Source organism: Nasonia vitripennis, chromosome 1 (assembly GCF_009193385.2).
Source record: "Nasonia vitripennis strain AsymCx chromosome 1, Nvit_psr_1.1, whole genome shotgun sequence".
NCBI classification, from domain to species: domain Eukaryota; kingdom Metazoa; phylum Arthropoda; class Insecta; order Hymenoptera; family Pteromalidae; genus Nasonia; species Nasonia vitripennis.
In genome coordinates this window covers 6618670-6636897 of record NC_045757.1, presented here as the reverse complement: position 1 = coordinate 6636897, position 18228 = coordinate 6618670, and the positions used below count along the sequence as shown (strand labels likewise).

Below are 18228 nucleotides of genomic sequence, written 5' to 3'. Positions count from 1 at the left end.
AAATCGATAAACCTCCCAAAAAATACACACACTCTTATCAAAGTCAATCCCAGCCCCAATCATCGTCATCATCTACACACAGAGCGTAGCTACTTAAAGAGCGAAACCGAGTCGGCACCGCTGTACACTCCCACGGGAACAGGATACGGCAGTCATCCTCGGGAGAGTTGAAGTTTCTCTCTTCACATATATAACCGTGCGTGTGTGCACACGCGCGCGTCAGCTCTCTCGAATTACACAGATATAGAGAGACGCGGCACGCGCTCTGTTTGTACATCGACTGCGTGTATGGGGCTGCTGCTGCTGCTGCTGCTGCTGCTGCTGCTGCTGCTGTATCGGTTGCGAGGCGGTTTTGAATTTTCGCAGCCGGATTTCGTTTATCGAATCGACGATTTATTCTTGTGCAGTGGAGATATCGTTGTCGAGTAGAGTAATTAGTTTGATTTTAAGAGCTCCTGAATAATTTGCCGATAATTAGAGAGAATAATAACGATTTCGCTGTAATTGCAAAATTCTAAAACGTGTGTTGAGTCGAGAGGCGTGTATTTTCACATGCTTTTCAATAACGCTCGTCGCTACGTGTTAGACTTGATTAACTTAATGCAATAATCCCGCGCGCTCGCGCGTCTTCTGGCGCCGATGAATAATTCAGCGGCTCGGGCTATTTCAATGTCTGAAATGTTTCTGCTTTCGCATTAACATAATTATTTTAATAATCCGATGATAAAACACACAAGCGCACACACACACACACACACACACAAGCGCATACTGTGCACCCATCCTCGTATCCTACACTTCTTTAAAAAGCCGAGACACCAAAACTCCGGTAAAACGAATCCCCTGCAGCACAGCGTGTGATTTAAAATCAACATAACCTCGTTTCCTCCCATCCGCGAAAGAGACCGCGTGTGTGTCCGGCAAGAGAGTATAGAAGACGAGGAAAAAAGGAGAACCGCTTGGAATCTATCGGTCGCGCGGTAAACTTGTAAAACAATAAAAGCTTCCGGCCGTCCCTTTCTGGCGCCGTGTCCGCCGGGCCGTGTCGTCCTTCCGCAGCGCGACATCGAGTTAGAGGCGACGCAACTTTCCTCCTCGGAGCCTTGTGCGCCGACGGAACTGCGGCGTCGCGCTCCACTGGCCCCCGTACTCGTATGCCCGAGCTTGCTGCTTGCCTTGAGAGAAACTTTGCCGAAGTTCCGCGCGGGAGAGTATAGCGCACGTAGTTCGTCAAGGAGATCTACCGTAACTACGTTGCGGTATATATACTGCCTCTCGTTCGAGTATCGAAGAGTCGAATCGCTCCATCTCCGCGTATACGACTCATCCACTCTCTCGAAGCTGAGAAAGCTCGGGAGAGAAAAAAGGGAAAGAAATCGTCCTCCGATAGACAATGCGACGCAATCACACGTGATGAAAATCGCAGGCAAATGAGTCGGCCGTGTATAGAGCGGGCCGAGCGCGCACTTACGCATAATGAAAAAGAAATGAAGCGCAGGAGGGCGACGGAGAGAAAAAAGCGAGAGAGAAGAGAAGACGGAAGTATTTCTTCCGAGTCGGTGGTTCCAGCGCCGGAAATGAAGATTTCGCGACGTCGAGGGCAGCGATGCATATATCTACGTATCTACGAGTGGGAGAGCGAGTCAAGGGGGCGCCACATCGTCAATGCGAGGGTGGGAGATTCGCGCTAATTTCTCTCTCTCTCTCTCTCTCCCCCTCGTCTAGTGGCATCCGGTGACCCGATTTAAAATCGGGAAGCGAACGATTTCCCGTCGGCGCGTGCGCGATTTTTCGGCACTGCGATTGTTCTTCGACTAAGAAACTGGCCAATCCGGAGGTCAGCGTGCGGCCGCTATAGGGTGCGGGCTATACGGTTTAATGGCTCGGGATGATGGGAATTTTGGTTTTCGAGTCTTTATTTCGGATGAGGTCATCGGGGGCTCTTTGTTTCCAGCGGAGATGGCTCGCTCACGTGTGCTATTGTAGTTTTCGATGTAGAGATCGATCCTCTCGCCGCGCTTCGCTTCTTCGCGGAGTTAATTTTGAATTATGCGCTACCTGGTAATACTTTTACAGCCTTAATTTTTAAGAGCTTAATAGCTTTTCCATTTGCCATTTGCACCGTGAATCTGAAAAAGAAACCGCGGCTTCGATACCGATCATTATTGTATCGGGCTTGTAAGCTGCGCCGATGAAACGTTAATCGCAGCATCGGAGGGGGGCATTTTTCTGCGGTAATGAATGATGAAAGATAATTAAAACCGTGTATAAATCTGTGATCAGGCTTTGATTGAAAAATGCGTGAATAATTCGTCGACCCTTATTATACTGAATAAAGAATCTACTTCGGCCGAAGAACCGACATTCGTAGCTCCAAAGTTATTCGCAGACTCTTCTCTCTCTCTCTCTCTCTCTCTCCCGAGAGTATACGTTATACGCGAATTAGAAACCCCCCTGATAAAAGTCGACGAAAAAAAAAACAACAACAGCAATACCGGCGCACACATCGAGAGAAAGAAAGAAAAGAGAGGAGGAAGGCTGCCGCATACACATAAGAGAGAGAGAGAGAAAGAAAGAAGTCCCGCTGGTAGGGGGCCGAGACCGGCGCGGCTCGTGATTGCTGTCGCATTGTGCGCGCGCGATTCGCGACTCTGTGACAATGTGTCCTCGTCGTCATCGTCGCGAGCTGGGAGGATACGGGCGCAAAATTAAACCCAAGAGACAATGGGTCAAGCGTCCATAGAATCGGAAAGAAAAACGAGAACACGCCCTCGCCTTATGCGACGCGCTTACTCTCTCTCTCTCTCTCTCTCTCTCTCTCTCTCTCTCTCTCTCTCTGTTGTTTTCTCTCTTCTGCTTTTTTTCGTTCCTTTCTTTTTTTGTCACGATCGATCGCGGAGTATCGCGCGTAATTTCATCTCGATCCGACACCTTCCACGCAATAAAGCCGAGAATCAGCGCTGTACTTTCTCTCCGTGTGTACACTGGTGGCCCGAGATCGAAATGAATTTCCCGATGACTTGGCTCGCAATGATACCCCTAAACGTTAAGCACCCCTCGATGGCTCTGCGCACGAGAGAGAGAGAGAGTGAGAGAGAGAGAGAGAGAGAGAGAGAGAGAGAGAGAGAGTGGTGCAGACAATCAATCAGCTGGTCACTGGACCTTGACTGTGTCCACATTGCGCGCCCTTCTCTCTCTCTCTCTCTCTCTGCGTTTCTCTCGGTACTTGTGCAGCTCGCGTATTCCTGTTTCTGGATTTCTGCAGCGGCGACGTGTTCCTCTGATGCGAAAGCGAAAAATATTCAAAACACACGAACTTTGTCTCCCTCCGCACCTTGCAGTCTATAGTGACTTCCCTGTCAATTTTTTTTTTTCCAACCACTTGCTCTGGTTTCGTTCGCTCGCTTCCCCTATACATGCCTCCACGGAGGTCCAGCCGTGTTTATTGTGATACGGGGCTCACGCATCATCGCTTCGCGGCCCATCTGCGCGTATACGCTCGATTTTTTTTCGCTCTTTTTTTCCCCGACTGTCGATCAAATTTTGAATTTTTTTACTCCCGTCTCCGCGCACTCGATGTTGTCGTTTGATTTCACTCGGGGAGTCGATGATTCTTTGTAACGTTTTTTTTCTCTTTCGCAGCTCTATACGGAAGTCAGAGAGACAATCTGCCAAGTGAGAGGGAACATTTCGAAAATGCAGGCGCAATCTTCACGGCGTACTGCACACGTCTCGGCAGTTGCGGAGGGAGTGACGCCGATTCGCGCCTGAATCCACGTGGTTGACTCGTCGGGCTGATATGCTCCCTGAGGGAATCGTTATGCGACGCGAGGCCTGGATTGACGTGCAAACACGCGCGGGGCCAGAAAATTAATCCAGAGCCACCTCTGCCTGTGCTGCTGCGGAGATGACGATGCGCGATGAGCTGCACAGCGAGTCGAGTGTTCCCGGCTGGATATTTTTCCGCGTTGGAGGTAAAAATGAAGAGTGACGATGTGTTTCACGCGGATACGCAGAAATTAACTTAAGAGTGAGCTAATGCTTTTGTTATACACTATGCGCTATTTGCAGGGGAAAAAACTCCTCGAGAGATAGACACACTCCAGCGTCGTAATTAACCGCAATCGTCGGACGTATAAGGCACACACAACGGTTTAACGCACAATCCCGCGGGACACTCGTTGCGGCTAATCACAGCAACTCCCTTACACGAAGATGCGTCGGCCAGTCTCTCTCGCTTGTGATCTGCCGATCAATATTTATGATTCGATTATTCGGCAGCGGCGGCGGCGGCGGCCTCTTCAGCGCCAATATTTGAATACCGAACCGCCAGCCTCCTAATCAAACTGACAAATATTTGCCCAGACTCTTCCCTTCTCTCGCGCGCGCTACTCGTGCGCGCGCGCGCGTCCCGCTGCTGCGGATTTTTAGCGGCTGTTTCGATGTCTGCCCGCTTATATCGACGATTGCACGGAGAGAGATAACGGCTTAATAAGCTATGATAAGCTATGATATATATCGTGGTATATTTCAATTCGAACGATTAAGCGCTTTATCGGAGATTCGGTTAGGACGTGTATATATGTATAATGAAGCGCTTCGAGTCAGCGAAAAATATGGAAGAACCCGAGCGCCGCGGATTATAATTGGATTACAGTCCGCGCGCACAGACCAATGAAACTTTTCCGATCGCAGTGATATCGCCCATTAAACGAAGATCAATACCGACATCGACAGCCTCCTCCTGTAATCTCGTTATGTCCAATAATCCACACCGCGTTTGCCGCGTTATTTTAAAAACTCGCGCTGAAATCGATATATAAGATGCACACACACACACACACACACGCGCAAGCGTCCCGGAAAAAAGCAGTTCTCCGCACCGACACTTTCCTTCCTTCCACACGTACACGCTTCGCATCGTGAAATACGGCGCTCGACGGAAAAGCAGAAGCAGTTATCCGCTCTCCCTCTCTTTGTTCTCTCTCTCTCTCTCTCCTCTCTCTCTCACTCCCTGGATTTCTCGACAGCGCGGCGGCTCCCTACGGCGGAGCTCCGCGACACAGATATGCTTTTAGCGCACGGGGGTAGAACGCGAGGCGGCGGCGTTTCCGCGCGTACAAAAGTCTACAGTACATAGGGCGACTCGAGTCGAGCTGCTTTACGCATGTGTGTATGTGCGAACGCTCGTGGGATTTCAGAGAGTAAGAGAGAGAGAGAGAGAGAGAGAAAGACAGAGAAGTCGGAATGAGCCGTGAAGAATCGGCAACAAAGAGAGAAAGAGAGAAAGGTTTCAGTGCTAAAAGTTTCAGCGGAGACGGGGAATATTTTATGTGCGTGCGCGCGACGTTGCTGCTGGATGAATGAGGCTACCGGCGTAACGAGTGCAATATTGCTCGGCTGAGGTTCTGTATATGAAGAGCGATGGCTTTCGCGTGAGGTGTATACTTGTACGTCGTCGAGGAAAAAAATCGCCGGTGATTTCATCTTTTTTTTTTTGAATTCTCGAAGCAGGGCTCTTCGAAACTTTGCATCTTTCAGTGTAAAAGTACATAGTTAAAGCGATTCGTGCAGTTTCGAAGCGCGATGCTTATCAAAAAATCGATAGCTCGAGCTCTTTCAATCAAGCAAGCGCGTATCAGTGCGCATCAAAAATCGATATATCGTTCTCCCGATCAAACATACTTTTTCCATTTAACACACGGCCGAAGTAAAAACGAAGTCGAGCCGATCGCTCTTCCGAAACGCGCAAACAGCCTAAAAACAGCCTTGTACGTTCGTTGCGTAAACAGCGAGTTTAAACAAGCGAGAAACAAAGCTATATAACACATACTCAGAAGAGAATCGGATAGATAAGAGCCCGACAGCACATCGTCGTTTCCCCCGTGTCTGGCGCAGTGATTTTTCCTCGAGCTCCGGAGCACATTACCGGCTAATTCCGTGCTTAGGGGGCATAAGTCCTCGCCGCGCCCGCTCTTTCCCGCCCCCCGAAGAAGCTCAAGATGCTTATAAATATATGCCCTCGCGCGCGACTTAGGAGAATCGCGGAGGGTTCGGATTTTCGCCGTGAGCCTCGAAAATGCGCAACGTCGCTTACAATTTCTGCCAAAAAAAAAGAAAATCACGTCGAGCACAGAAGAAGCGTCCGAAGCGGTTATCGTCACGAGTCAATCGAGTTAAGGTTCTCTCTCATCTCTAGCGAGTACACATCGTGCGCGCGGCACGCGTCCTTCGCAGGGCGCGATAATGAATTCAATTTGCCAGGCTACTCGCGCGTCTCTCTCTCGAAAAGCGCAACCGTCCGTCCCCTTTCTCCTTGGCTATTATTATTCTCGGGCCTACATACGTAATGTAATAATCGGCGTGTATATCGGCCATATGGCCCAGCAGAGGGGGGTGTACTCGACGTCGTCATGTTCCCCCCCGCCTGTTCTTCTCTCTCTGCGTATACTATGCGCGCAGTACACTTAATTCCGTGTGTATGCATATAATACCCGTGTTTCTGGGAGATTCGCCCGTGTGGACGTATGAGCTTTAGGTCTGATGGATGTCGAGAGAGAGAGAGAGAGAGAGTCGAGTTTGGTTTTTGGATTTGGGGAATGTGCTTATATGCGGTCGCTCCTGCGTGTTTGGCTTTGGTTTATTCTGCCGATTGAATTAATGGATATTTACGACTCCGAGGGTGAGAGATGCTTAGCGCTCGTATCTATGTATGTGTACGCGGATGACGAATGCGATAGTTTTTGTGTCTTCCGCATCGACGATCGCGCGTATGGAGATTTACGCGAAGCGTCGCAAATGAAGCCGAAGATTGTAAAGTCAACCCCAGCAGATCGAGCATTGGCCCGTAATCGTCGTGACTCCTGTCCCCCTGGAAAATTCAATCTGCGGAGCTGCTACGCGCTCGAATTGGCCTCGCCTCGTAATAATCGCTCACTCATGAAATTCAAAAATATACGCTAATCCGGATTCGCCTATACGACGACCAAATCAGCCATACGCGTCTCTGCACGTCCCTTCGTAACAACAAGTGCTACTGCTTTGCATCCACCTTTCGCCGTCTGTCGAGGATATCCACAAACATCGACGGTGTATATAGGAAGGAGAACCGTGTATGCGTGTGTGTGTGTGTGTGCAGAGGGGGGAGGACGTGATTCTGATTAAATCAGCATTAGAGCCCGGGCATCGATATACGCCCGCTGAGATGAAAGGCGACAACGACACCAAATGTCGACGGGGGGGACGTTGTAGCTTTAATCAGCCGAGGCTCGCGCTTGTAGTGCATATGCGCGACAAGTGGAGTGTGTGGATACAGTAGTTGCTGTGGATATTGCGCAGGTGCGGGCTCGTTTTTCTAGAGGCGATGATGGCGACACGATGATGCTTGGAGATAAGAAATCTGCTGATGCCAGAGTGCGCGACGCTGATGCTATTTTCCTGCATTGGTTATACGATTTTGCAGTGGAAGGAATGGAATCGGCGAAATTTGGGAAAAAATATTACTGGTCGCTCCAACAATTCTTCAATCAAATCGTCTCATCGAATAATACTCTTTTGAAAACACTCGTCAGCTACACCCAGACTCTCGAGTGCAGTCCATATCCGCACATCGGCAATTCATCGACTCTCGCTGTGGCAATCATCAGAGCCGTCGCGTCGTCGTCGTCGTCACCCCCCTGGCAAATCACAAGGACCATCCTCGATTCTCTTTCTCTCTCAGCCCGTCCACACACCGACTGCGCGAAAAACAGCGCGATCGCCTAATGGAGCTTCAAGAGAGAGCAACGACACAATAAGACAGTCGCTCGCGCATAATAGAGAGAGAGAGAGAGAGAGAGAGAGAGAGAGAGAGAGAGCAAAACACGAGGGGCGCACCGCCCGATGCAAAGTCGACGAAATGACAGAGCGCGTCTGGAATTATACGATGCACTTTGTACACTACTACTCCGACGACCGGTAAATTCCAGATCCAAAAATACACACTCGCACACACATATAGGAGGAGGAGTCATCGCGATATCGAGCGATCTCTCTCTCGCGGCGTATCGCGGATCCGCATCTGCCGCGTCACTGACCCTGGCCACTCGCTTTTTTCTCTCTCTTTCTCTCTCTCTCTCGCTCACTCTCGCTTTTCTTTAATCTCGCCGAGAGCATCTACATCGACGTTATCTTGCATCGGACGACGACTAATTCGGAGGGATTTCGTGTGGGCCTCGCACTCCTTTTCTCTCTCTTCGCCGCTACTCGCTCAGCTGACACGATTATTATACACGCTTCGAGTGTGTTCTCGCGCTCGTTCGCCCAGCGGGTGGCTCAAGAGAGGCAAGGTGAGAAAAAGAATTTCTCCAGGGGACTCTAATGAGGTCTGATACCCGCGCGATTCAGCTAATTTCTCGAGCGTTGGATCATCGCTGATTAATTCATCGTTCTCGGCTTGGGGAACGACGATTCGTTTCGCTTCTCCTCTCCAACTGCAGCCGGTGTTTCAATTTGTGCATCATATGCGTAGGGGTAATTAGTTACGCGAGCTACTTTTTTACGCCGATATAGTGCCGTCGATGACGATCGATCTTGCTAATGGTGTTTCGAATGGTCCTCCACTATATCCACATACTGTCACGGAGAACAAAGAAGCGCATATAAAATTATTCATCCAGCGAAATTCCATCGCGCGAGAGACATCAAAGCGAAACGGGGCCGATCGCATATATATACACAGCTCGACAACATTTTAACGACTCCGTGGCGGCTTTCTATTTATACACACACACACACACGCGCGCGGATGTATAGAAGAGCGACCGAAGAGTGGTCGTATAGAGCTGCATGCGCGCATCGAGGCCGACGTTCGAAAAAAGACAGTCCTTAACGCGCTACTGCTGTTGCGGATGAATCAACGCCGGCTGCCGTATGCCGTTTCTATAATGGAGAACTGCAGGCCGCACCAGATGATGCACTCCCGCGAGATTAACCGGTTTATCGGACGGTAGATTGTGACGATTATTCGTCGGGGGAGTATAGCTTCCTTTTTCAAATTTTCGCGCTGATGAGGCGCGCGTAAATCATTCAGCTATAACACACAAAGTATATACGATCGCGTACTCTTACCCTGTACAGCGTCTGTAATGCACCCGAGAGATAAAGGGTTAAGAGTTACCGGGAGGGCGTATATACACGCGAGTGGCGTCTTAGCATCCGGTTAGCCGATGGAATTTTAATTTTTAAGCCGCGCGCATAACCCTAAACAAGGCTTGTATATGGACGAAAAAAGCTCAAAGTTGGAACGCAGCCACGGAAAGCTTCTTCCTAAGAGAGAGAGCCAAAAAACTTTTAGTGCCGGAGGCTTTTATCAAAAAAAAAAAAAAAATAAAATAAAATAAAAAATGTGCAGGCTCATCGTGGGTGAATTACGGGGAGCAATTTTCCCGTGACGCCGGCGACGGTGTATACACGCGGAACATGATCTGCATTATGTGGGTCGCCGCCGCGGTAATGTCGCGTTATTACTCCCGAGGTGTATGCTCTATACGCGCTGGGGTTATATATACGTGTAGATACTCCCCCGCGCGAAACTTTCCCACAGTGTGTAACGTCGTCGTCGTCCCTTCTTGGATATCGAGACGGCGAAATTACTGTGGGATATGTCGTGAAATTTTCCTTCTCGTATGCGATATATACGTATAAGGTATATATATATAAGTGTGTCGTTTAATTCTTCTTCCCCGAAGCTTGAATGTCCAAAGAGTATCGATCACTGCAGGACACTTTATTGCGATGCATCATCCGCTATAGCTCCCGAAGACGGGCATCACCATTAATCTCGACATCAGAGACGCACGCGCTTATGCGTATACAGAAGCATAGTGGGCGGTTCACGAATTTTTCCCTCTCATTTGCTAATAGTTCCTGCGCACGATGCGCGCGCGTTCGGCTCTTCTTCCGGCGCTTCTTCTTTCCTCCCCGTCCTTTTTTTCCCCGGCTTGCGTTTGTTTGCCTGCGGTTTCGGGACACGTGACCAGAGCTGGGCCGCGTAGGTTAGATAGCGGTTTCCTGCTTTCTCGGCTTATTGTTATTTATTTTCGTGTTTTCGTCATGGCGCTTTTAGCGCGTGTAACCTCGGCAAAGGGTGGAACTAGTTGGCGCTCAAAGCGTACGAACCTCAATCTCGATCCCCCGATGATGCGTATTTCGCGTAACGAAAACATATTGATAGCCGAGTTCCGGGCGTCGACAGTGTACGGGATCCGCTAATTATTCAAGCTGAGACGGCGGCATCACCGGAAGACATAACGCGGGGGTTCCCCGACGCGGTTTTTTCTCATGCGCATAGGCAACACTCGAGAGATGAATGGATCCCGAGACAAATGGAGGAAGCTGGCCCTTCTGCATTAGCCATATTCTTTTCTCTCCGGCCGCTATCATAGCGCGCAACTCTCGGCTCTCCTTTTTTAGATAGAAATTAATGACGACACGCCCGTCGCCGCGAAATGCTCGTGAGAACGTTTGGTGAGTGCGCGCGAGGAGAGATAAGGATGACGGTGAGGTTTTTCGCGACGGCGGCTGTGCTTTCGGCTAGATTACCCGCTTTTTTTTCACGTGGTTCATCGGGAAAAATATATGCTTTCACGACGCGACATGTGTGAATATCATAGTCACGAGTATCGAATCGAAGCTTAATAGTATAGTATTTTCGATTTACTGTTAAAATGCATAAAATCGCTTAAAACGTTTTACATCGAACGCTTTGAAAAACATATGCGTACCGCACACAAGCTCCTGCAACAACGCGCGAATCGCTTCACGCTTTAAAATCCTCGCGCGTCGGAGCTTGACGACAACAAAGCCAAATAAACTTTTAAAAAAAGACACACGCCGTTCACGTTCAAGTCTGCGTTATATAGACGCATCGCGCGAGGGCGCAATGAAAATAAATACAACGGCGGCGGCACGTGACGTCACGCCGGCCGTCAATTAGGCGCTAAGGCCGAGCGGACGCGTGTGCCGCACGCGTCATTTGTCAGCGATACCTATTTCGCTGGCTGTATACCCCCGCCATATGCTTTTGAAAATTTTTTCTCTCGTCGAATCGAATTTCGCGGGCATATATACGCGCTTTTCGAAAAACATAAGCGCGTCGCGTGTATGGATTTTCATTCAACAATAAACGTCAGGCTCGCTCTCGTCGTGTCGGTTTATACGCGCAGTGTGTAAATCGAAATCTCGCTCGGAAAATCTTTATGATTCGCTTATCGTTCGTTATACATAACTTTCGTATAATGACACGTGTGTGTATAAGCGAGCTGGATGTAAATTCACTTAGCGGCGAAAAGCCGTCCATTAAACTGGAAAAACAAGGGATGTAGCTGTGCAGTGGGACAATAAACATTTTGTCGTGATTTACGAGAAGTTATATATTCGACGCGGATAGATGTCGGATGATTTCGTTTTTTTAATCGATCCTTACGCGTATAATCCAATTATTAGTCCTCGAGAGCCAATCACCTGAGAGTCAAATCCCACGACGCTGTAGGTTTTTATTTTACTCGCAGGACGACGAGGAGTCGCGACAATATATCGACTGATTGGAAGCCACGTGGCGCACGTGATGGCGCACGCGTCGACTTTTGTCCGCGAAAGTCACATAAGCTCGACCCCCTTGTACACTCGACGATTGTGCGGGGAATTCGCTGCCGATGTTCTGATGCTGGGATAGAGAGGAAGTAGACGTTCGACGCTCGATCACTTTGCGGCCGGACGAGGAGTAGTAGTAGTTCGCTACGGTGTGCAAGTCGGCGGATGCAGGAAAGTTATACAGTACTTATATGGAGGGGCTGTGAAGGCTTTATATTTTTCAGTTTTCTCCTTCACACGCGAGAGAGAGAGAGAGAGAGAGAGAGAGAGAAAATTGGGCGGCTATTGCAGTAGCTGTGGTCCTTTGCAGTCGCCTGATAATTTTCTTCATAAATATTAGTTCTCAGTTGAGTTTTACCGCAAACGCTAGCGCATATATCCCAAAAACGTTTAAACCCGTAAGAACGTCCCTATACATCACAGTAGTATAGCCGCAACCGTAAAGCCAGTCCCATAATGAATTAATTGCGGCGTCGGCGCGTGGCCGGAAGCCGACGGATACATAGCGTGCGCTCGCTCGTCGTGCTTCCGCTCTCTTCTCTCTCGTCCATTGTTCCGGAAAATATTTATGTCCCGATGACCGGCCCACCGAACAATGCGCCAAAGAGTCAGACGACCGCGCGCGATAAGAGCTTATGCGCGTGGGAGCCGTCGATGATTGGGGGATGACGACGCCGGCCCCGATCGAATCGTCGCCGAGAATATATATTTTACGATTTTTCTCTCCGACCCCAAAAGAAAGAAGACTTCGCGGTAATGCGCGTATAATAACGTTGAGATAAGCCCCCGTCGGCAAATTATGCTACGGCGTCAAAATTAGTCGGCCCCGTACACGGCTGATCGCGACAATAGCGAGCCTAGATCGTGGCGCGGGTTCGTTACAGTCCCCCGCGAGCAATGCGTAACAGCAGCGCCTTATCGGCGGCATCGACGCCTCTTTATTGCGCCTATATCTGATGAGCGCGCTCTATTATGCTCAGCTCCATACACACGCACACACAGGCTGCCGATTGAATTCCGAGGAGGCGATATTGTTGCGCGCAACTGCCTCGATGTTCTTTTATTCGTTCTTTGCACCCTCTTTTTTTGAATTCGTATATATATATATATATATATATAGGGACTCGTATACAGAAAAAGGAGAGCGAAAAAAATATCACCTTTGCACGTGCGCGTATGGGCTCGGCTCTTCTTTTCGCTTTTATCGCGCGGGCGCGTGTGCCGATATTTTGACAAGGCGACTCTCTAATCTTCCAGCAAACAGCCGCGAGAATCTGACCCGCACGCGAGCGCGAGTGACTCTAAAAGCTTCGCGGTAGAGTATATATATAGGTGGGAAAGGTAAAGGCAGCGATAAGTGAATAATCGAGCTCTGGCCCGTGTTTACACCTGTTATGAGAATGTAAACATAGAGATACGTGCATTGTGCTGCTGCTTTGGTTCTCACACTCTATAGGTGTATATTGAGAGATTATTGGACGCGTGCGCAAATAGATGGTTAAATGGACGTTTAGTCTATGTATATATAGTGCCTCGTATTCGTGTGAATTGTTTGCTCGTTAAGGTGCGCCGCGTCCAGCCCTTTCTTTTTCATCACATTGTTTCATCGTGCAAAGAGAAACTTGTCAAAATATAAGCCAGCTATACGAACAATTATAAATATAACAGAGCCGCAAGAGAGAGAGAGAGAGAGAGAGAGAGAGAGAGAGAGAGAGAGAGAGAGAGAGAGCACTCGCACTCAATCCGTCATCGCGAGCGGCTCATATATACTTATATATATATATATATACAACGCACTTAACTTTACACCCAAAACACTCGACTCGCGTCTCTCCTCTCGTGTTTCCGAAATTAGCCCTCCAGCGAGCAGTCGATTCGAAAACTCTAAACTCGGAAAGTTGAGAGAGAGAGAGAAAGAAAAAAGTGGGATAGACGCAGGCGCGCGCTCGTAAAGTACAAGGTACAACTATTATGTATACGCGAGAGAGAGAGAGAGAGAGCTGCGACGACGTCAGACAGAGCGAGAGAGAGAAGAGTGTATAGTAACACGGACAGCTGGTCCCTCGCGGCCATATGGCGCTGTATGTACGGCCCCCTGCGCACTTTTCTCTCTCGCTATACCTATATAGGTGAATTTCTCTCTCTCTCGGCTGCGCCTATCTGTTTATCTCCGGCGCGTGCAGCGTCGGTCAGTTTGCTTTGCGTTTTTTTCCTCCTCTGTAACATAAGAGAGGCTTTTTATTCGACGTTGTGTGTGCTATATCGACGGTATACGTGCAGTGGCGGAAATTTTAAGAAAAATAATTGGGTTACAGTGCAGGGCGCAGAGGTGTCCACACTGATATATTTGTGGATCGAGCGGACAAAGGGAATACCGGACTTATACTGAAGTATTGTACACAGGGGCTTGACCACTTGGGGGTAGTTTCACTTTGACCCTCCTTATGTATACGCGTATACAGGACAATATCCGCGTGTCATCTGATTAAAGATTCGGGAAACGATAAGCAGCTCCGACGATCCATCGCTGGATTTCCGCATATGCCTTTCATTCGACCACGACTATTATATGTGTCTTATTGTTGTATACAAGTCGGGCGAGGGCGCGACTCCGACTAATGAGAAATTGATTTTTCTTTCCTTTCGCGCGGCTGTGTACGAGAAAATTTCTCAATACATATTACAAGATCACGAGTTACTGCGCACTAAACTCTCAGTCATATACTATGTATATGCCCGCGTCAGGCGCAGCTCCGCGTAATTTAAATAAATGGCCCCACGAGACACCTATAGGTCCACCCAATTACCGGCGGACTATGCTATATCGCGTGCAGGAATATATACGCTGATGAAAAAGGTGTGTACTCGCGCGCACGCGGCCGGGGATGAGTCGCGCACTCGTTGCGCCTGTCCGGGGGGTCGACACACGCGATGACTCCGTTCTACGATCGCGGAGTCAAAAAGTCTCCCCCCTACTTTTCGACTCCTATATCGCGGGTGAATATACGCGTATTTCAAGGGCAAAAAAATAGAGACGAGCGCGCTCGCTTCTTCGAAAATCCTCGAGCAACAAGAAGCGCGCGTATGTTTGCTCGAAAAGGCACGCAAATCCCATTACGCCGATTCGGTCCGGCGAAAAACCCGGTCAGAGTCGTATGTGCCGCGCAGGTACCATCAGTCGCAAAGATGCGCGTGTGTTATATACGTGTATACGCACCGCCAAAGGCCTGCGTGTAAAAAAACAAACGTCCGAAGGCTCAGTGTCAATATTGACAGAGAAAGAGAGAGAGAGAGAGAGAGAGAGAGAGAGAGAGAGAGAGAGAGAGAGAGGACCTCCCGAAAAACCTGACTCCGACAGTCGTATGTGTGTGCGGCGCGCGAGCGCATAATGCGCCCTTTGTGCATACTTGCTCTGCACTCGTCCGTCGCGCGCGAACGCTTTGTTTTTTCTTTTTGTGTGTGATTCTTGCTGCGGGATTTTTCTCTGTGTGATGCGCCGATTTTTTGACGAGGCGATGGTTTCTAGAAAAATATATAAGGTGTGTGTGTGTAAAATATTGCAAACGAGTAATTTACAACGCTGCGTTATCAAACCATTATGTACCCTGGACACCCTCAAAAATCATCAATAACACCACTTTCTCATCCTTAAAAAGGCGCAATCGCACGCGCGCAAAGTGTCGCCCTCACCACTCACACAACCTCGTCTCAAGCATCATCGCGAAGCCAAGAGAAAAAGCCATCGCACCCACTCTAAAAGGCTCGAATCGCTCGGCGTCCATCACTCATTCGATCCGCTCGCGTCACCCGGTACAATGATCGAAGCTGCTCGCAACCATTTTTTCCTCTCTCATACTCTCTTTCCCTTTTTTTTTCAAGTGCGCACACATACACATAACGTGTATAATGCAGCCGCGCACTCGCGAAAGAGCGAATTCACGCGGCGGACTTTTAGCGGCGCCGCGAGAGAGAGCTAAAAGCTTTCGCTGCGTATACAGTCGCGCAGAGGGAAACAATCGTTGCGCACTCGAGCGCGCGCGGTAATTTTGCGGCGATTTTCGCTACGCGCGGAGGAACAAAAAATTTCTCCTTTTTTTTCCTCGATCAGCAGCTTTCTCTAGTAGAGCGAGGAAGCAAATTTGGAGCTTCCGGTGCGCGATCGCGCTTGTAATTTGGAAGACCGCCTGATGTAGAGGTAATGAAGGGTGGCCTTAGGCCTAATCAACGTCGATTTTTTACCGATCGCGATGGGAGAGAGAGAGAGAGAGAGAGAGAGAGCGGAAGAGAAGAAAAAGTGGGCTTTCTTCTCGCTGAGATGCTCTTGTAAAGCGGCGGTGAGCAGAAGTCAAGAGCGATTAGCCAATAATCGAGTCATCGCGAGATGAGTCCGCAGATCCGGTAGCCGATCGGTAAGACGGGTCCTATCATTATACGGACACGTAGAGCGAGAGAGCGAAAGAGGCGGTGTGGTGTATTAGAGAAAGGACAGCGGCCACTTACGATCGGTGGGTTGGAGGGAATAAAAGACAATGGCGGCGGCGAGCTTTTTTCTTTTGCTCTTTCATCTTGGCCGTGTGCTCTTTCAGCTCTCTCTCTCTCTCTCTCTCTCTCTCTCTATATATATATATATGTATGTAAGGTTGTACTCGAGACACACACCGGCCAGTCGGGACTTTGTATAAATGTTGGTAGATATTGCAAAGCCGCCGAAAATTACCCGCAGGTAAAAACGGGTGACGGAAAATCCACCGGTCGATCGTCCCAAGTCAGCATTCTGTAAAAACAAAGAGACCATCGCGGCTCAGCGGAGCACACACACACACACCTATACGCGGAGATGTATCGAGAGAGAAAATATGCGCAGGTGTCGTCCTGACTCGACAGGACTGTCAGTGCGCTGCAGATCAAAGCTACTCGCCGGCGGCTGCTGAACTCACTCTCTCGAGTGACACGTGAACGCGCCGACGCTCGAGAGTGGCTATTATTATTGTATGGCTCACATCTTCTCTCTCAGACTTTATGCCGTCGCTTTTTTCTCATCTTCACTTGTGTGTGTGTGTGTGTGCGTGTGTGTGCGTGTGTTATTATTGTTGCCGCGAGTGTAAAACGAGCCATCGGGGAGTTAACCATAATGTTGTGTATATACTTATGGAATTAAGCGTAATTTGCATAATATAATTTCGAGTTTTATCGTTCGCTGAAAAAATCGGCCACACGATTCATATACCTATATACATAATGTTCACAGCAGCAGCAGCAGCAGCAGCAGCAGCAGACAGAGAGAAAGGAGAAAACCCAGAGTTATAGAGACAGAGAAGAGGACCTGCGCGGAGGATAGGCGGCGGCTATCGATCCGTCGATGTCGGCGCTCGCGACTCGTCGGAGGGTGGTATGTAGAGCTATATAACACGCGTATACGTATATACATATACCGTACCGGCCGCCTCCGACGAGATTCGCGGCATGGCGGCATCATGTAACACACGCACTCGATTTTTGCCACATTCCTTTGTGATATAAATTTTCGGCGCATAATACGCGAGATAACGCAGAGAGCCGCAAAGTCAGAAATCATGCATCTGACCCTGATGCTATTCGAATACCTACTCGGGAGCATCGGCGCTAAAAAGGCCCCGGGGAGAGAGATAATGCTCGGCATAGCTATCCTAGATAACGCGGAATCAGCTCCGAATAAATTACCGCCGCGGAGTGTGTGGGTGTGTGTGGGTGTGTGTGTGTGTAGCGTAGGCGAAAGAATACGACGGCGGCGAAAAATCATCGGAGAGAAGAAGAAGGGAGTATATAGCAGCGGCTGCAGTATACATATATAGAGGACCAAGTGATGCCAGAGTGAGAGAACGAGGAGAGGAGAGAATGAGAGAAAGGGGGAGGGGGTTGATGGGTAGAAGCTTTTAGCCGGGCTAGATGGTGCCGAGATAACGGCCCGAGTGCAGCCGAGCCTGTCTCTCGCTCCCGCACTCGCGCGCCCGGCTCTATATACCTCGCTATAGCTCTATATACGTATACGTGTGTTATGTATATAGGAGCGAAAAGTTTTCTATTACTCTGTGAGCGCGCGAGCGGCGATGCATCAGGTGAGCTATTGTCGATGTGCTCCGTTCGAAAATCGAACCGCGAGTCAGCGGCGGAATAACGATCATCCTGCGTGTTATAATGCGACACCGGCGGCGGTCGAAGATTAATGGTCCTTTGTGAGGATTAGGCGACGTTTTTCTCTCCCGAATTCCCCGGCTATCTCGCGCTCGGGCGACATTTTTGCATGATGAGTGCCATACGCGAGAGTATAGGCCGAGAATTCCGAGCTCTCGGATCGATCGGCATAAAATGTACACGCACACACGCGCGAGGCTCCTATAAAGTATGACATCTTTACAGAATTCCGTCGGGCCCATATCGGAGAGTAGCTCCGCGTGTAATTATGCCCCGTCGTAGACGCGACGCGCGCATAAAACCGAGTCTGGGCCTTATCGGCGTGTATACACGCAGCCGTATAAACGTCCGTATAAGCCCGAGATTTATCGAGGCGCGATAAAAAAGAGTTGCCGCTCGTAAAGACCTGCCCGTGCGTACGAGTAT

The 18228-nt window shown here is 49.3% G+C and overlaps 1 protein-coding gene across 1 annotated transcript in view; it reads left to right on the top strand.

The window, feature by feature from the left end:
* The window catches only part of LOC100119365 (insulin gene enhancer protein ISL-1), a 37593-nt gene that overhangs the window by 1058 nt on the left and 18307 nt on the right, over positions 1 to 18228 (top strand). The window contains exon 2 of the mRNA XM_032596148.1: positions 3643 to 3974. Coding sequence (XP_032452039.1) covers positions 3908 to 3974 — 67 coding nt within the window. The 5' untranslated portion in view covers positions 3643 to 3907. The remainder of the gene's footprint in view (positions 1 to 3642; positions 3975 to 18228) is intronic.